This window comes from Manihot esculenta, chromosome 13, assembly GCF_001659605.2.
Source record: "Manihot esculenta cultivar AM560-2 chromosome 13, M.esculenta_v8, whole genome shotgun sequence".
In the NCBI taxonomy this organism is placed as follows: Eukaryota; Viridiplantae; Streptophyta; class Magnoliopsida; order Malpighiales; family Euphorbiaceae; genus Manihot; species Manihot esculenta.
This window is the reverse complement of record NC_035173.2, coordinates 33,633,616-33,654,380: the sequence shown is the minus strand read 5'-3', so window position 1 is coordinate 33,654,380 and position 20,765 is coordinate 33,633,616. Positions and strand designations below refer to the sequence as shown.

The following is a 20,765-nucleotide window of genomic DNA, read 5'->3' as shown; positions in this document are numbered from 1 at the left end:
CTCGCTGTATCTTGTCGTCTTCCGGTATAATTGACCTTCAGCTTTGCGTCCTTTTACTGCTTGGTGCCTGGATTATGCTCGTCTTTGGATTATTTATTTATTTTGGTGACCACGTGAGTTGCATGTGATCACCGTTAAGGGTTGGAAATATTGGTAAATTTATTTAAAGCCTAATTTGTTTGATTAAAATTTTTAGGATTTTTTTACAAAATTAATATAAAATATTTTCAAGACAAAAAATCAAATTATTTTTGTAAAAATATTTTTTTTAAAAAAATTATTATCTATGTTTTGAAAATCTCATTAATGTTATCCTATATAAATTGATGATATTTTTACTTTCTAAATTATAATCCAATAATATAAAATAAGTTATTTTATTAAAAATATTTTTTATATATAAATTTAAATAAAATAAATTAGTAAATTTTATAAACTAACTTATTTTTTTCTAAAAATTAATTTCTTAATTTTATAAATTAACAAATTAATCTTTACCGTGAAAATTTTTTATATTGGAATTCATGCGCTGGGATGAAATACCTTATTTAATTTTTTTTTTCAAAATAATTTGAAAAGTTTAAAAATATATAAATTTGGATTTCCACAAAGGCTACACTATTTGAAATTCATATTTAATATATATATATATATTAAAATTAAAATTTAAAAATATGCGATTTAATCCTGTAATAATAGAAAATTTTAGTAATTAATTTTTTAATTTCAATAAATATATCAAAATATTTTAAAATTTTAAAAATATATTATTTAATTTTTCTGTTGATTTTAACCATTAGATATTATATTAATATTTAATTTATTAATTTTAAAAAATATATTAATATATTTTAAAATTTTAAAAAATATATTAATTATTGAGTTTTAATAATTAATAACTAAAATTAATATATAGATTAATTCATTAATTTTTTTTTAAAATTTAAATGATATTTAAATATATTTTTAAAATCGATAAATTAATTAATGAATTTTAATATCGTATAAACTAAATAGAATTATTGCATATTAAATTTTAAATTATTTTAAATTATTTTTTATTAGCCAAATCAAATATTTTAATTCTAAATTTTAAATTCAAATTTAATTTTTAAAATTTCAAATAAACACAACCATTCTGAAAATAATTTCATTTTATTGACAATTCATCTCTTCAATTTCATGCATTTCAATATTTTAATCTATGTAGTTTATATTCATGTGGAAAACTAGTATTTAAATAATTAATACAACAATGGTAACTATTTTTATGATAGAAAGTAATTATAGTTTATTATTTTAATTATGAATATAAAAGAGACTAAATAATAATTTATTATTTTAATTATGAATGTAAAACCAATAGAGAAACTAAATAATAATTTATTATTTTAATTATATGTACATTTCATTCATTTTAAATAAATAATTTAAAATATATGAGTGAAATATATTTATCATTTAAATTATAGTTTTACATGTATTCTATGTAAGGCTATTTTTTATTCATTTAATATTTTTTTATATATTTATTATCTAGTTAGAAAAAGGTGAGAAATCATTTATTTATTTTTAAATAAAACTACAAATTATATTAATAAAATTCCATTAAATAAATAGATATATCATTCCAAACAAAAACGTTATATCTAATAGATCTTCTTGCCAAAGTATGAACAGTTAAAGTAGTATTGCAATGAACTCATTTAACATAAATATCAATTATAAAGTCTAATAAAAATTTATAATCATTTAAAATTAAATCCCTACATGAGATAATTTAATAAAAATATTTCTCAAAATATCTGTCTAAACCTTACATAAGATAATTTGACAAAAATGCTCATCTTTCTTTCTTATCTTTCGAGTATAAATTATTAAAATTTTCTGAACAAAACTACGGAAGGAAATTTATACGAGATAAAATTTGAATAAAATTTTAAAATTGATGTCGTCGTTGTGATTCCGAAAATTCATAATAACTAATAAATCTCTATTGAGTATTATCTTCCGAAACAATCGAATTAATAAAATTTAAAAAAAATTAAATTTAAGAAATAGACATAAACGCTTTCACATTAACATTAACCGATGAGAATGTACAAAAATAAATAAATTTATTAAAATGTAAATAACATTACATAAGAATTATTAAATAAATGGAGGGATAGAATGAATGAGAAGGTACAAAAAGTAGTAAGTTGGAATTTGCTAAATAAAGAAATGTCTTTGATTGAGATTATATGGTACATTAAGGAGTACAAGCTACACGAAATCTGAACTGTTGATCGGTTGGACTTTCGTCATTATTACTCACCAATCATCATTATTTATTTATTTATTTTATATGCTTTGCCCTGTTTAAAAATATTTAATTTCTAAAATAGAAATTAAAAATGTAGAGATACAACACCAATTAGATGTATGATTTATTATTAAGCTTTCCAAGAAAAATTAAATTTCAAGATAGAGTAATTTTAAAATAATGACTTCAAAATTCATTGATAATTAAATTTTAATATAATGATAGGGCAAACTTGTGTGAATATATTTTTAATAATTAAATTTGAGTATTTAATTAATAAGATATAATTCATTAGTATTAAAACCATATTTAAAATTATAAATTTTCGAATTTAAATTTTCGTTCACATTAAATAAATTAAAATTATATTAATTTATTTTGATATAGAATAAAACAAATCATTATTAATAATAATTACCTATGAATATTAATTTTCTGACACCATACTAATTTTGACAATTTATGTATATTTTTTTTATTTTTTTAATTTATTAATTAAAAATAATAAAAATGCATACCATATTAGCAATATTCGATGGTGTCAGAATTTTATTGCCACAGGTAAATCACAAAATATTACTTACGCAATGCTCAGACCAAAAAACAGTTATTTTATAATTTTTTTTCTATCTGAGAATTTCAAAACTAAACTTTAACTAATTTTTAACACTGCTAAATATGTGTACTTTGTGAATAGTAAATTCAAAACAAATATAAAAAATAGTATAATTATTTTGCCTCTTTCTAAATGAAATTTGGAAAACTTAATATAATAGGTGATTATATATGTCTAATAGATATTCAAAAAACATTCAAATTTAATACCTGAAATATTAAGTTCTCATGACTATCGGACTTTTTATACTCTGAAGTGAGATCGAAACTTTGAAAAAAATATAAGTTCAAAACTCACCAGACCGCTCTCAAGCAGACCAGCCTAATATCGCATGCTCCAATCCGGTGACGTGAAGCAGGACGGATTGACTATACGCACGGATCCATCAAAAGATAATTTAATCTGATGACATAATAAGATGTAGGAGTAGGAGAGCAGGTCTAAATATCTCGCAGCCTTATTAGTATGCACGCTAGAGAAATTAAATAGTCGTCTGATCAGAGGAGTACACTGGTATGTCTATATATACGAGTCTGAATGACATAAATAAATAACATGATAATAGGAGTGATTATGTATCACTGAAGATAAAAGAAAAAGAAACAAAGGGAGAGAGGCATGATCTCTTGATTAAACTCATTAATATTTTATAAACTCTATTTAATTAATTATAATTATATTTTTAATAAAATTAAATTATAATTAATTTAATATAATTATATTAAATGTATATTTTAATTTATTAAGCATAAATACTGTATTATTAAATATTTTAATTTTTAAAATATAAATTCTATGTTGATCCGTATATATATCGATTAGCATAGCCCAAGCTTTTTCTCTTTTTGGGTCGGTAGTCCATGACTTTAATCCAATTTCAAACCCTAAATTGGATTGGACCTCATTTTCACTTCAATACTACTATTTCATTTTTAAGAAAAAATTTAAATATTTTCATTAATTTATATTTATAGTTAAAATTTTTAATATATGAATTTTATTAATATTATTTATTTTAAAATGATAATTAAATAATAAAGAATAAATTATTTTATTAAAAAAAAATTTTAAAAAATTACTTTTTTATCTATAAATTATTTTTAGGCAACGAAGGGAATCAAAAGAAGATTGAATTTGTTGAATTCAAACGTGGAAATAATAAATTAAAATTTGTTTTTTTTCAAAAGTTCCTCATCTTTCATCACTGCATTTATAATCGAAAAAAGCTATTAAAGTTCCAACAAGAACGAGTGGTTAGAAATGATTGTCATTTAGCTGACAAATAAATCTTTTTTTTTTTCAAAGAAAAAAGAAAGCATTGAAAAATCAAAACCATTCCAAACAGAATCCTTATCTCCAACGACACATCCCCTTTCTTTTCTTTCTTATCTCGCCCGTACGAGAAAAAAGAAAGCTAATTTGGACACGTGTCGTGGTGTCATTTCCAAAGCAGAAAGAATCTGGAAACAGAGAATCAAAACCAGAAGCCTGGCCTACCGTTGTTTTCTAGAAGAAACTATTCTCCTAATAACGGACGAGTTTTGCAGACAAGAATCTCACCGCTCATCACAATGTTAGAGCTTGGCTATGTTTTGATATTTCGTTGGTGGTCTCACTCTGTCCTTGCGATTCTCAATTTTTAAATTTATATTTTTATTATCTTTTTAAAAAAAAATCATTAATATCAAAAACATGTTATTGGCATGTTTAGTTTTGATACGAGTTCATAACTGATGACCACTGAGTTTTTTCATCTCGGTTAAGGGTTAAGTTCGCGGTAAGGACCCATCATCTAAAACCCACACATCCTTTGCACTGACGGGTCAGACCCATTCGATCTTCGATATCAGGCCCCCTCCGAATTTCTCAACCAGGTCGGCCAGCCTTCACTGCTTCTCAGACCAACCCCCTTTGGATCCCGTTTTGTTCTTATCTTTCGGTCCAGTCCGAAACTAGGAGGAAGATTCATTCATCTACCTTGTGGGCCCATTTACACGCACACAGAGAAAATCAAAGGCCGTTACACATGGAACAGAGATCTAATTCCCTCGTACGTCCATATCAACGTAGCAGGGGACAGGTGGACCAATGATATACGTTTTGTTAGCACGTCACTAGCAGACAAAAAGAAACATATAAAAGGAGAAATACTCTCATTTAGATCTAAATTTTTTCTAATTTTACAGAATTATTATAGAACCCTGTTTTCTGGATTTCAGATCATCAATAACTATAACCATGATAACGCGAGAATAGAATGAAAATTAAGATTCTTTAGCTGAGGAATCTTTTAAATGACAAACATACCACTAGTTATTTTCTTTGTTTTTAGCCATCTTGTCACTATTCTTTGTGGGGCCCCTTAAATGATACTTTGGTAGATTAGAAGATTTGCGATCATTCGGTTCAAATTGGCTAGAAAATTCACGAAATAATTTAATTAAACCGAAAATAATCAAGGGAATAAATACTTGTTAAATAAAAATATTAATTAAATATATATAATTTTAACATTTTTTAAAATTTAAATTTTTTAATTAAATTATTTCAAATAAATAAAATTTTAATATTTTTCGATAAATTTTTAGCTTTTAATTTTAATTCACTGCATCAAATTTTAAAATAACAATGCTAATCAAGTAATAATATTAGATTAACTTTTGAAAAGGAATTAAAATAATTTTTGTTTATTTAAATTTATTTAACAAATAATTTTATTTTCAATGACATTTTTTTTCTACAAATTGTCTTAATTAAATCAAAGAAAAAGTCAACTTAATTTTATATATTAAAATACTGTTTACTTGTGAAAAATATTTTATAATAAAATATTTTTTAAAAATATTTTATATGAAAAATGTTTCCAATTTTTTAAAACCTAATTATTTTTATTTTATTTTTTTAAATAACTATTTAATTTTAGTCATAAAAAATATTATAATATGTTATAAAAGAGTTATTATCTTGCATTTGGAAAACAACTAGAAAATAAATTTTTTATTAAAAATAAAAACTGTAGAAAATATTTGTTTTCCAAATCATTGTTAAATGTTAAAAAATTAGAAAATTGATTTTTAAGTTTTTATTTTATTTTTTTATTTTTATTTTTATTTTATAAGGATGGACAATGAATCATTAATTCTTTTGGAAAAATTTTTAGGATAGATTCAATCAATTATTTCACCTATAAATTACATTAATTAATATTAAATTTTATTTATTTATTCATAATCCTACAAATATAAAAGTTAAAAATTGAAAAAATATAATTATTATCTTAATGTAAAAATAATGTAGTAAATTTAATGTATCAAAAGAATTTAAGGAAAATTATTATTTAATTCCTCAAATTTAGTGAAAGCTAGCTCATTGATTTGAAATAACACATCAAAATATTTTTCATATATTAAAAAATTTACTAATTAATTTATCCATTAATTTTAAAAATAATAAAAAAATATAAAATGGGAGAATAATTAATTTAATTTTTATAAAATTAATAAATTCACTAATGAATTTTGTTGATATTACAAAAATTAAATAGTAGAATATTTAATATTTAAAGTTAACAAATAATTGATTAGTAAATTTTTTAATATTTTATAAATATTTTAATAATTTTTTAAATCAATAAATTAGCTAATGAATTTTATTATAAATTTTTTAAATTAATAAATAAGTTTCATTAAATATAAAAGACTAATTTTAAATAACTATAAATATTAGTATATTTTAAATGAAAGTTGCTTAGGAATTTGGCATCTGGGGATTTCATAAGTTCAGATAAGCATAACCACTAAGCTGACTCAAACTATTCCACTCAATATTCTTCATTCTTTTTGCAAATAAAGAAAAAATCGTCCTTCTGATATACTATATTTTAAATTTATTTATTTTTTAATATTTTCAAATTGAGATGTATATATACGTAAATAAATTTATAAAAATATTGCTCCTATTGTTTTTTAAAATAAGTTATTTTTTTACTAATTTCGTTTAATAATTTTTATCTAATTTATTTTTTATATATTAAAAAATATAATAATTTTTTATTAACTTTTAACTATACCCATTTTAAATATATTAAATTTTATTAAATATTAAAATATATTTTAAAAATAAGATAATAATAAATAGAGTTATAATAACTAAATTTATATATTATTATAAATAAAAGGAATATGAAAAATATTTTTTTATTTTTCTTATATTTATTTTAAAAAATAAAAGAAATAATAGTAATAATAATAACAATTTTTTCTTAAAAAATTGAAAAATTAAGAAAGTAAAAAATGAATATAATAAAATTAAAAAAATAAGGAAAATTTATAATTTAGTCTCTTAATATTGCTATTATTAACAAGTCAGTTTATGTATTTTTAGAAATCTATTAAAACGTCCTTATCTTTTCTCTTCGTCAACAAAATAGTTTTTCCTTCCATTTTTACCATTAAAAATATAATAAAAGATTAAATTACCCCCTTCTTTTCCTCCTCTTCCTTCTCCTTATTTTTTTTTCATCAATTATTCCTTCTTCTTCTGCTTCTGCTTCTTGTTTTGCTTATACTTCTTCTACTTCTGCTTCTTTTTCTCCTTCTTCTTCTGCTTCTGCTTCTGCTTCTGCTTCTTCTTCTTCTTCTTTTTCTGCTTCTTCTTTTTCTTCTTCTTCTTCTCTTTCATCATCATCATTTTCTTCTTCTCCTTCATCATTATCATCTTCTTCTTCTTTTTTTAAGAGGAGGAGGAAGAGGAAGAGGAGGAGGAGGAGGGACTATTTCGTTAAAAAAAATGATAAGGACATTTTAATAGATATGAGAAAAGATAAGGACATTTTAATAGATTTATAAAAATATACGGAGAGACGATTTTGTTAACGGAAAGAAACAATGAGAAGAGACTATTTTGTTAATGGAACAAAATGATAAGAACATTTTAATAGATATGAGAAAAGATAGAGAATATTTCATTAACGGACAGAAATGATAATAATGTTTTAATAGATATGAAAAAAGATAAAGACATTTTAATAGATTTTTAAAAATATAGGAACTAACTTATTAATAATAACAATATCCAAAGACTAAATAAGGGATTTTAATTGAGGATAAAATTAAAATTTAAAAATTATCTCTTTCTTATTTTATCTAATTTTAATAGAATGACGGAATGACTATTTTGTTGATGACAAAAAGACGTTTTAATAAATTTTTAAAAATATAAAAATTGACATGTTAATAATGATAATATCTAAAAATTAAATTATAAATTTTTCAATAAAAATATAACCAAGCTACGTTATTCTTTTAATTGATATACTCTATATTTAAAGAATTATTAATTGACATTAAATTTAATAAACGCAACTAACAGCATGATAGAAATAAATTATTAGTTAAAATTAAATTTTTTGCTTTTTATAGCCATTAATATCTTTTAAGTATATTAATTAAATTTTGTTGATTGTGCTAAAAGAAGTAAGTTTAGGTAATTCTCAGAAAAGAAAAGGTCGCTAAGGTAATTTCCAAGAACCAGAAGATGGGCACTAAATTTTGTTTCCAAAGCAGCGATAGCATAAGTCAAAAGACTTTTGCACCCTTTTTCATTGCGATCGCTAAACCTTACCCACCGCAGGGAATCTTGGACGCCAAAGGAACGCTACACGACAAGTTATTAGATGATCTAGTTTATTAAAGATTTAAAATATATAAAAATGAATTTTATCTAAAATATAAAAAAAATATTTTATAGTTTAATTATTTTTAGTTTAGTGTTTATAATTTAATTTATATTAAAATAATATATAGTTTAATTATTTTATTTTATTTTATTTTTAAAATATTTTTTTTAAATTTTTTAATATTTAATAAAATTTAATATATTTTAAAATAAATATAATTAAAAAATTAATAAAAATATTATTTTTTTAATATGTATGAAAAATAAAATAAATAAAAATTATAAGAGCAAGTATTTTATATAAAATAAATTATTTAGATAAATGAGGGAAAGTGTGGAATAAAAATAAATTTAATATTTATTATATTTTTAAAAAATAATCTTTCTATTTTTAAAATAATATTTAAATAAACACATTATTTATTTGATTTTTTGTCTACCTAATTTATCCTCTCATTCAAACAACAGTTAATTTTCTCTCCCTGCTTTTTATCCATCTCTTGTTTAACGACAATTCGCCGCGTGTACACGTTATCTAAAAGATTCCCAACCCGTTAAATTCGACAACTCGCCGATTCACTCAACTCTTAATATATTTTACTCTTACAAGTCGCCGATTCACCCTAGTTTACTTAAATATGCGACGGCCCGAAATGTGAGTAACCGAATCTTCTGGTCCCTGAATCTGAGTTTATTTTCTTTCCTCATCTCTCTCTCTCTCTCTCTCTCTCTCTCTCTCTCTCTCTTTATATAGAGAGAGACCAGTCGCCTTTCTCTTTCCTGTTCATTTAGCGTGTTTATCTGGGCTATGTTAGAAACTAAAATACGCAGATAATCTCGGAGGAAATAAGAGATAAGAACCCAAAAGAAAGGGAGAGGAAAATGGAGCTGAGCTTGGATTTGAGCTTGGTTTATGTACCCAAAACGATTAGTGAGTATCTTATGGAGATTTCCGGGATTAAAGATAGCAGAAGGAAGTTATCAAAGCTTGATGATTATATCAAGAAATTAGAAGATGAGATGAGAAAGATTGATGCTTTTAAACGTGAGCTCCCTCTTTGCATGCTTCTCTTGAACGATGGTATGGTTTTTGAGGTTTTTTCTGTTTGGATTTGTTTTGATTTTGTGATTTTGGAGATGGGTTTTTATTATTTTGGGTGTTTGATTTGTGGGTTTGTAGCTATTGTGAGGCTGAAGCAGGAGGCATTGCAGTGTAAGGAATTGGAGGGTGAGGATCGAACTGGGAAACAGGAGTTTGTATCAGTGAAAGAAAATTCTGGAGGAGATGGAGGAGGAAACATGGGAAATGATTTGAGTGATAAGAAGAACTGGATGAGTTCTGTTCAACTTTGGAATACTAACAATATCAACTCTGATTCCAAGCAACATGACTCAAAATCAGAAACCAAACAGGTAAATTGAAATAATTGAATTTTCTTTTTGTTCTAAAACAAGCAAAAAATGCATTTTTATGATTTTGAAAGATGGGATTTTTTTTCTTAAACCACAGAGAAGTGAAGAAGATGATGATCAGTCCACTTGTGAGAACCCAGTTCAGTTGTGTAATTACAAAAGCAAAGGAGGAGCATTTATGCCGTTTAAGGCACTTTCTGTGTTTGAAGGAACTGAAAGAAAGGAGGAGAAAGAGGTTGTGTCTCGAGTTACTGATCTCTCTCTTATGACTCCAGTATCTCAATTGGGTTCCTGCAATTTGATTTCAAAATGCAATGCCAATATTCAAACGAAGATGCACAATAAACCTCAACAACTGCAGCAACACCAGCAAGAACATCCTTCTTACAAGAAACAGAGGCGCTGCTGGTCGCCGGAGCTTCATCGGCGTTTTGTTGATGCTCTTCAACAACTTGGTGGATCTCAAGGTTAGAAACTTATCATTATTTTCTCTATTTATGACAATTGTAGAAAGGGATTGTTGTATATTTGAGTAAAGGATGAAATTGCCAAAAAGCTGCAATTTTTTTTGAATAAATTGCAATTACAAAGATCTGCTGATATGTGAATTATGAGTGATTTGGATTTTCTAGTTGAATTGATCATTGTTCAACTCTGATTAGATTATTCTGCTTTGCAGTGGCTACTCCCAAACAGATAAGAGAACTTATGCAAGTTGATGGCCTGACAAATGACGAAGTTAAGAGTCACTTGCAAGTATGTTCTTCTATTCAGAGAACACTTTTCGCAGTTTGTTTCTGTTATACAAGAACTATACTAACTATGTTTTATGTGTGAGCAGAAATACAGGCTTCATATACGTAAACTTCCAGCTTCTTCGGCTGCTTGCCAAGCAAGTGGCTTATGGATGGCTCAAGATCACTGCAAAGACCCCTCAAAACCGAGCATTTCGGAGTCTAATTCTCCGCAAGGACCCTTCCATGCATGTGGGTATGCCAAAGGTATATCTAGTACCGGAGGCAACAGCGGGGAAGCGGAAGATGATGACAAATCAGAGAGCCATAGTTGGACTGGTAGGCTGCACAAGGCAGGAGAAGTTGATGTATAGTGGTAACTAAACTGATTTCTGATATATACCCATGAATTTTGCAGATACAAATATACGTGGGGAGTGAGGTTGTAAAGGTAAGAATAATGAAGTCGACAAGATACAGGATTCAAGATTGGAGTTAGTTTTCTTCTTTTTCTTCTTTAGCAAAGAGATGATGATGTAGTCATCAATGAGGATATAGTAGATTTTGCCGATTCTAGGAGGCAAGTTTATTTTTCTCCGAACTTGAGTTCTGTCTCTTCCTATCTGATCTGGGTTGTTCATCAGTTTATGTAATCCATATTGACTGATTCTAGGATGTTAATGGCTTAATGACATATTCATTACATAGATAGCTATATTATTGTTTATTTTCAATTTTATTGTCAAGTATATGTATCTGTTGGCAATGAACTTGCTTCAATTCGCCAATGAACTTTCTGAAGAAGGATAAATCAGTTGGCAAGATCGCTGTTGTTGAATAATTTTTTTTCATGGGTTGAATTATATTATACCCGAAAAGTTTCCTCACTGCGATTTGAAGAATATCCTGTAGAAATTGGTATTACTGTTATAACACTCTTTTTAAACACAGGGAAAGCTTTACAGGAATCGATTGGCATAATCTTGTGTATAATAGCGACAGCTGAACCGCTTGAAATGCTGTCACGTTCATCTTTGTTTTTTCTTTCTTGCAGCTTTTTTTTGTTTTGTCCGAAACAGAGGATTTTTTTTTCATTTATTTATTTTTTATTTTAAGCTTGAAGCAAATCATTTCTCTGATATGTTTATTTTCTAAGTCTCCTGTAGAATATTGACATACTAGTTAAAATTACACAAGTCAAGAGTTAGATAAATAGATTGGGGCACTTTTAGTGACCTAAGGGTCGAAGACGAAGGAGCTATTTGTCAGCCAAACGTCTTCTTTCCGCTAGATTTAATCTCTTAGTCCTTGCAAAGAGTAAATTTAATATAAAAAAACTAATTTAATATAAAAAAAGTTATTAGATGATATTCGATTTTAAAAAATATATTAAAATATTTTTAAAATTTAAAAATTTTATTAATTAATATTTCACATGTTTTTCTATTTAGTTTTTATAGCGTGGAAGGATTCTGTTAATTAATTTTTTCTATTTAATCCTTATAATGGGGAAGGACTGTTAATTAATTTTTTAATTTTATAAAAATATTTATGAAAGATCTCTTTGTATCGTAGATTTTTAGCTTTTGAAATTAGGAGAGAAATTAATTAGTAGATTTTTTTAAAATTTTAAATTAAATTAATATTTTTTTTAAATTAAAAGATTAAAATTAGTATAACTAAGAGAACTAAATTGAATTTGAAAAGTTAATAATAAATTATAATATAGTCTCTAAAATTTTTATGTTAATAAATATAGAGTTTTTTAATTTAAATTTTATATTAAATTTACAGTTATTTTATATTTATTATATATAATATTAAATAAATAATTATTATAAATAAATTTTCACTACATTAAATATCACATATAAATATTATATTAAATTATTTTATTGAAAGTTTATATTTACCATTATAAATTACACACATATTTTTAATATATAAAATATTATATTTTATATTAAATAAAATGAAATATTATAATTTTTTTAGTATATAAAGTCATTTCTTTATAATTTTTATAAAAGTTTAAACATATTAACTATATTTATTATAAATTATTTGAGATATTAAATATTTTTATTTTGTTCATCCATATAACAAAAAAAATTGTGATGTATGTAAAATTATTGGTTAATTCCATAAAAAACTGTATTTCAATATTAAATAAAATAAAATATTATATACTTTATATTATACTTTTTTATATTTTAAATTTTTATTAAACTATAAAAATAAGAATGAAAAGTAAATAATGGAATTAATAAAAAAAGAATATTATTGAAATAAAAATATATATTTTAAGTACTAGTTTATTAGTCAAATAAAATTTTAGAGATTATATTATAATTTATTATTAATTTAATTATTTTAATTATAATTGTGATAAAAGTGAAAGATTTTAATTTTATTATTTAAAATTTAAAATTTTATGTGTAAATATTTAAATTTTTTTATTTAATAGATTTATTAAGAAATAATTATACGTAATAAATAATTAAAATTAAAATAAATATAAAAAAATTAATTTTATTACCTAAAATTTTAGTGTTAGCATATGTCATATATGAAAAGTAAAGCGATAAAAGTTTGAATTTTTGAACTCTGAGACTTAGCCTGGTGGAATGTGCATCCTTATAGTCTTGAAAGATCTAAGATTCGACTCACCCAACCCTATTTCAAAAATAAAATGTTTGAATTTTTTTTTTCCAATAGACTTTATATAAATACGATGAAGAGCATCTAATCTAATGATGGAAGGGGGAGAGATTAAATTAATTACCCACCTAATAAATAAATAAATTTATAAAACAGATTTATTTAAATTATCCAATGGATTAATAAAGACTTAACAAGACAAAATCACAAACATGTCAATTTAATAATAAAATAAAATAACAAAACTATACCAATCTAATTGAGAGGATATGGTGACCCATCCCTGGATTTTGCCTTTTTAACATTCAACCGCTCTAAATCTCAGCACCTTGCCTGGAATCTTTTCCTTTCGCTTACCATCTTTTATTAATTATTTTCTTTAAATCTTTTTTTTTAATTATATATATAAATACATTGGGCATTGTCAATGGAATTAACATTCAACCACTCTAAATCAATTTTTAATAGTAATTTTTTTTAATGAAAAAGATCCATAATTTTATTTATAAGTTTTTTTTTTTTTTTTTACTTCAATATTCGAGAATCTGGCTGCCCAACATGGTGAGTTCTTGAGCTTACATCCCAATCCAAGGGTCCTTATCAAGGGGATCGCTTGATGACAATTCCATTTCTAGAGAACAGATTGTTAAATCTTTTTAGATATCGATAGCCAGGTTACATTCTGATTCAGGCTGGATCTGTTCATTCATCGGTTTCATGATTTCAGTTTGGTTTTAATTTATTTTTTTAAAATTATAATAATATAAATATTTTATATATGTAAAAATAGGCTGAGGAGTATTCCGTTTAAATCGAAAAAATTGACCGAATTAAATTAATTTTAAAATTTAATGTGTTTTTTTATTTATTTTGATTTGGTTCAGTTTTTAATTTTAAAAATTTCAGTTATTTCGATTTGATTCGATTTTTATTAGAAAAAAATCGAAAAAATCAAACCGAACCGATTAGTGATAATAATATATTATTTTCAATAATATAGAGAAATTAAATTATATTAAAATTAAAATATTTTAATTAAAATTTAAAATATTAAAAATAAAGTATAAAAAATAAAAAATTTATTAAAAATTGAAACTGATCAAACCGAATAGAATCGAACCGAATCAGACCGATTCGGATCGATTCGGTTTCTGACCAAAATCAGTTCGATTCGATTTTTATAAATACTAAAATTTCGGTTTTTGATTTATTCAGTTCGGTTCGGTTTTAAATCAAACCGACCGAATGCTCACCCCTATGTAAAAATATAAATGTATAAAATTTACATTTAGAACATTATTTATGTAGTAAAAAGTTAAAAAAGAAATCAAATAAATTAATATAATTTTTGTAAAAGGAAATTAAACTAGTCCTATTCAAACCGGTCGGTTCCGTATCAATACCGGTCCTAGTTCCATGTAAATGCTCCATGAATCGGCCGGGTCCAGATATGGAATTGAGTATTAAGGTTGGAGCATTGGGCAAAAGCCCATTTAGGTTTCTCAATGGTAAGCGCGATATTTGTTTCATTATTTAAGAACTTTAAATGGGTTCGAGCCCTTGAGTTCTACAAAAAAATCAAAGACCAACCCATACAAACAGTCCCAAGCCCAAGACTAAAGCAAATTGGATCGGGTAGGTACTCGTACTCCCTTAACACGACAACAGAGCGCAACATCTGAGGATGCCATCTCCACTAAGAAGAGCATCGCTGGTCGTAGCTATAAACCACCACCAGAAGATTTTAGTCGAAGATTAGAGATTAAAAGATCTTAAACAAGGTAGAGCAGAGGACCCATTTCCCAGAAAGCACCATTCAAGGAGAAAAGACAAAAAACGAAACTTAAAAACAAAACCCATCGGGGAGCAGTGGAGGAGACGAGCTCTTTGACGAACCCATTCGCGCCTTCTGGACAGCCTATCTTCGACCAACATTCCGTGAGCCGTCTCCAATAACCAAGCAAGCTACACCCCACCGAGACAAAGGACCATCACAGCTTAGATATGAATTTTCATGCCAAAAGCACTCTAGAGACGAGAAAGAAGAAAAAGCCCAAAAAAAAATTGAAGTAGCAAAATGCTCAACTTAATGCATGTGCTTTCCAATGAAATATAGTAATTAAATGGGTGATTATATATTGATTGTCATAAGAAAATAACCTCAATGGCAAACAGTTTTATAGAAAGAAAAGTAGCTATCAGCCTATCACCTCTCAATTTGTCTCCACTTGACATTCCAGAATAGGCAGGCTGTGCATTCTCCCATTTTGTCTCTTTTGAGAAGAAACCAATTGTGCAATTGTCACTTGGCTTCCAGAAAACATCACTCTTGCTTGCTTCCATCAACCTTCTCATGGAGGCCAAGCAAGTCTCTCTTTTTCTTTTTCAGTTAATTAATATTTGTCAATTATGCCTGCATCAAGTGAAAATCCATATCTCATTGAGAGTGAAGGTGGATCTCCATGAGATCAGTTTCGTAATAATTATTTAAGAGATTTATTATTTAATTTTTTATATTATCATTAAATCAATTTTTACCATGTTAAAAATCTATTAAAACGTTTTCTTTTTTTTCTTCATTAACGAAATTATCTTTTCATCCTCTTTTTCATAAAAAATAAATAATAAATGAAAAAAAAAATTTTTAAAATTCAATTTTACCATCAAATTAAATCATTTATTTAGTCCTTATATATTGTCATTATTAACAAGTCAATCTCTATATTTTTAAAAATTTATTATAATGTTATTATATATTTTTTTATATCTATTAAAATATTTTTATTTTTTTCCAGATCTATTAAAAAGTTCTTATTATTTTTTTTCGACAATAAAATAATTTATCTTTTTCCTAAAAATAAGGAGATGAAGAAAAAAAAAGAAGAAAAAAATAAAGAAGAACAAGAACAAGTACGGCTTCCTCCTCCTTCTCCGCCTTAAAAGCAGAAGGAGAAAAGTAATTTAATTTTTTATTATTATTTTAATAAAAAAAAATTATTTTATTGACAGAAAAAAAAAATATGTTGCAATATTTAAAAACTAAATAGTAATAAAAAAATTATTATATTATTATAATATGCACATGATTATCATCCTTAATTATGTATAACAAATCTATGAGATCAATCTAATATCTATTAATAATTCCTAACCATAATTATTTAACCATATCAATCAATAGTACATAGCTATTGATTAAATAAGTTTATTATTCTTAGTCACCCAATTTAGAATTAATCAATAAAATTGACCAAACACAATTAAATAATTACTAACAAACAAAGTTGCACATATGAATTAATGGAATTTATTTTAATAGTACAATAGTTCCCTATAAGAAATATTAAAATTAGCAATTTTTACCAAAAAAAAACAATATAAACTTACTGTTATAAATTTATGACAGCAATTTAATGAAATATTGTAATAAGTTTATAAATATTTTGCAATAAAATTATAATGATATTTAAAAATTAGTTAATAATAATAAATATTAATACTAAAAAGAATTTTTTATTAATATTAATATTTATTAATATTAATATTTATTAATATTAATACTAAAATAAATTTAAAAATTAAAATTTTTTTATTTAAAAATAAAAATTTTGACTATAAATATAAAATAAACGTAAAGTTGTAGTGTTTAAGTAAATTCCACTATTTAATTACATATTTGCTTATTATAATAATAATAAAAAAAAGCTGTACTCGGAAATCATTGCAGATCTACATTTGAAAATGCCATCTGTCTACCCACAAAAGTCATCTTCTTCAAACACAAAAACCGATGCTTTGCTTACTTCATAGATCTCAAGTATGAATATTTCCTCTTCTTTTACCCACGATCCACCTTTCTTTATCAATCTTTTTATATTTCTGCTTATGTTAAGTTCTGTCCAGCATTCATAAGCTGCAAGGAATAAAAAGGAGAAAAAAACCATAGTTGCCTAATATTTATTTTTATCAACATTTATAAAACAAGGAAATCTAATGATAATTCACAAAACAGCCTATTAACAGAAAATCATATTAATCAACTTCAAAATGAATGTCTAATATTCTCTATGAAAAAAAAAAAAAAAAAAACTTTTTTAAAGTGCAAAGATATATACAACTAGATATCATTTTCAATGGAAAACCAAATTGCTTTTCATTAGGTAGAAAAAACCATCCAAGGTTTTGTAATTACTCTTAAGAAATCAAATTCTAATACGCAATACGCAAATCAGCATGGATTGAACCAACACAACAAATACCTACATAATTGCCTCTAGCTATCTCGACTCACCCAAAGGACAAGAAAAAAAAAAACGTCTAGTGCAAATTCTCCTGCAACTCTATGTGATCAATTAATGCGTATTAGAAGAACTAGAGGTTCGAACTGTTCATAAGAAGATTGAAGGCCATATCCCTAGCCATATTTCTGTATGCAATAAAGAGCAACTCTGGTTTTATTCTGCCAGAAAACTATATTAACCCATGAATGAAAACCCTGCCCAGAATACAGAGGACATCAAAATCATCCATAAATCCAAGACAATTCATGTTGAGCGAGAACGAAAAATATTTATTTAGGATCACGCCTCAACAATTCAAGTGAATCGAACTCTCACCATTCGACTGCAGTGCATCAACAAAGAACACGTACCTTAATAGAAAATTTGCTTCAATGGAACCAGCGAGAAGGTCAACGAGACTAGCAAAGTTTCAACAAGATGGACTGACACTCCTGCCTTCTTCACTTCCAGACCTTTGCTGTTGCAGTTGGGTTTGCTGGGGAGGCTGTTGTTGCTCCTGTTGAATCAAAAGCTGTTCCTGAAGCTGATGATGATGGTGCTCCGCTTGAGATAGAATCTGGTAAGAGTTGTCATAGTCGCCCAGAGAAGCGGCGCTTAGCTGATTGTATCCAGTAGCAGTAACCGATCCTGCTGCGTCAAATCCACTATTAAACCTTACAAGTTCTTGCTGATGCTGTGATTGATTTTGTTGCTGCTGATCATGAGCCCTAAACAGCTCTTGCTGGTCTCTTACGGCCACAGTGGCAGCCAATTGCTGAGCCTCAAAGAACTGTTGCTGCTGCTGCTGATTTGTTGGATGCTGGTGTGGCTGCTGTGGATGGTCTCTTATCATCAGTTGCCCGCCATGCGCTGGCCCAGTAGCAATACCCATCATCGGGAACTGCTGTTGTGGCATAAACATCGGCGGTTGCAGAATGGGAAGCATTGCACTAGGCCCAACATACTGTGCAAGTTCTTTCTTAGCATGGTAGAGATCATTCTGAAGTTGCTTGAGTCTCTGTTGAAGGATAGAGATCAGACCCACGCAGCCATAGACAGGATCTCGGAGACGCTCCTCAGCTTCATAAGCAAGGGAATTGACGGCATCTTCACGTTGGGCAGTGTTAAGCTCGTTGAGAAGCTTAGCGACATTGCTAGCGCCGAATACCCTGTGGACACTAGAAAACTTTAGCGGCTGGTCCGATGGAAAATAGGGTGCAAAAATGCATTCTGGCGTGCATTTTCGCCTGAGAAACTTGCACGCCGCACATGGCGAGTTCGATGATGACATTTCTTCTTCCCACTTACCAACTACAAACCATCAAAGAAAACTTAATTAAAATCTTCTTCCCACAAAAAATCTCCGATTACTATATATTCTAATTACCGGAAACTGAATTAATCAACGCTTCTCTTAAAAGCTCTTTCCTTTCTCAGTCTCGTCGTGAGATGCAAGAAATTGATGGTCTAAAGGATCATTCGAGATCCATTTTACGTAATGAAAATATTAAGAAATTTTCCTTTTCAAAACCAAACCTCAGAAAAATCCAACAATCTCCATATCCAAACAACCTCAGTTCTCCAGATTTCTTTAAAAAAATCTATCCTCCTGTGAAAGAAAGACAAAATTAAACATCAAAATTTCACCTCAAAATACCTTTGATTAATATCAGTAGAGAAAACAAAATAAATGCATGAAAGATGAAACTATATCTTCTCTTTTCAGATCAATCTAAACCACCTGCATGATTCAAACACCAACAGTCAACATGAAGACAAAAAACAAATTTAAAAAAAAAAAGAGAGAGAGAGAAAACGACAGCGTTTGCAGCCAAAAAAGCAGAGAGAAACCTTGCACAGAGAGAGAGGTGTAGGGTCCAAGTCCAACAGCTGCAACTCTCGATCCGATCTTTGAGTAACGATCCCGACCTGATAGAGCGAGAAAGAGAGTAATGGAAAAAAAAAATCGCTGATAAATAGAAGATTAAAAAAATAACAAAAATAATAAATTAAAAAAAAAAAAGAAAGAGAAAGCGGAAATGACAAGGGAGAGACGTCACCGTGGCATGAATGTCATTTTCATAAGAAGTGAAATGTGGACCGTTGAGATTTCCTGGGAGGAGGACATAGCCGTACGATTAACATTTTAATTATTGTAGTATGTATTTAATTAATTTCTGAGCATCAATTAAATGCGGTTCTGAGTTACCTCTTTGTCCCTGGACTATGTTCATGTATAATCCCCAAACTGCCCTCTCTTTTGAGGGGATATTTCCATTCAATGCCTATTCCCCATTGGGTCAAAGAGTGGGGACTTTGATAGGTTACCTAATTAATTATCAATTATTTAAAGAAAAAATTATTAAAGTAAAAATTATTATTTAATTCTCATATAATTAAACTCATTGATTGATAATTTATTTTTAAAAAATATATTAAAATATTTATAATATTTTAAAAAATTAACTAGTTAATTTCTTTATTTATTTTAATAGTTAAATATTTTATTATTTAATTCTTATAATTTTAAAAAAATTATTAATTGACCTTTAGATTTTTAAAAAATTTACTGTTATTTAAAATTTTTTTATTTAACTATTTAGTATTTTTTTATAATATCATGGATATTTTTATATATTTTTTAAAATAAAATAATTAATTAATAAATTTTTTATAATATAAGAATTAAATAGTATTTAAAAAAATCTAATTGATAAATTTTAAAAAATTACTATGAGATGTCTGTATTTTAATAAAATTAATTATTCAATTCTTATAATTTTTAATTTCAATTAAAATATCTCTCTTGTTTTTAAAATACAATTATTACATCTTTCTATTAATAATTCTGGTAGTCAACTGATAAATCTATTAGTCAAATGAGAGAGAACACTTAAAAAATTATAAAATTAAACTATAAGGAAATTTGCAGATTAGCATCACAAAATCCTAAACTTCAAGCCGTAATTCTTTCTACCTAGATGAACTGATATTAGTAAATAACATAGAAGGAGAAAGTATGATTAAGAGTGAAATTAAAAAAATGGTCATAGAATCCAGGAAGAGGAGGGAGTGAGGGC

The 20,765-nt window shown here is 26.1% G+C and overlaps 2 protein-coding genes across 7 annotated transcripts; one reads left to right on the top strand and one right to left on the bottom strand.

The window, feature by feature from the left end:
* Window positions 1-9,319: 9,319 nt before the first annotated feature.
* Window positions 9,320-11,481, top strand: LOC110629050 (transcription factor HHO5). 2 transcript variants are annotated; one of them, XM_021775897.2, is made up of 6 exons: window positions 9,320-9,678; window positions 9,778-10,010; window positions 10,108-10,477; window positions 10,690-10,766; window positions 10,852-11,083; window positions 11,163-11,481. In XM_021775897.2, the coding sequence occupies exons 1-6, from the start codon at window positions 9,480-9,482 to the stop codon at window positions 11,183-11,185; spliced, it is 1,134 nt and encodes a 377-aa protein (XP_021631589.1). In that variant the 5' UTR covers window positions 9,320-9,479; the 3' UTR covers window positions 11,186-11,481. The 2 variants fall into 2 exon arrangements, with proteins under 2 accessions (XP_021631589.1, XP_021631588.1); XM_021775896.2 differs by having other exon boundaries at window positions 10,852-11,481.
* A 5,574-nt stretch (window positions 11,482-17,055) lies between these two features.
* LOC110629617 (LOB domain-containing protein 36) lies at window positions 17,056-19,653 on the bottom strand. Of its 5 annotated transcripts, none has more exons than XR_006348205.1 (4): window positions 19,537-19,651; window positions 19,073-19,426; window positions 18,057-18,996; window positions 17,056-17,318 (listed from the first exon to the last, which is right to left on the bottom strand). XR_006348205.1 is itself a non-coding variant. In XM_043949448.1 (2 exons), the coding sequence occupies exon 2, from the start codon at window positions 18,974-18,976 to the stop codon at window positions 18,116-18,118; it is 861 nt and encodes a 286-aa protein (XP_043805383.1). In that variant the 5' UTR covers window positions 18,977-19,426; window positions 19,537-19,653; the 3' UTR covers window positions 17,709-18,115. The 5 variants fall into 5 exon arrangements, 1 of the variants encoding a protein (XP_043805383.1); XR_006348206.1 differs by having other exon boundaries at window positions 19,222-19,426; XR_006348207.1 differs by having other exon boundaries at window positions 19,222-19,294; window positions 19,537-19,632.
* Window positions 19,654-20,765: the final 1,112 nt, after the last annotated feature.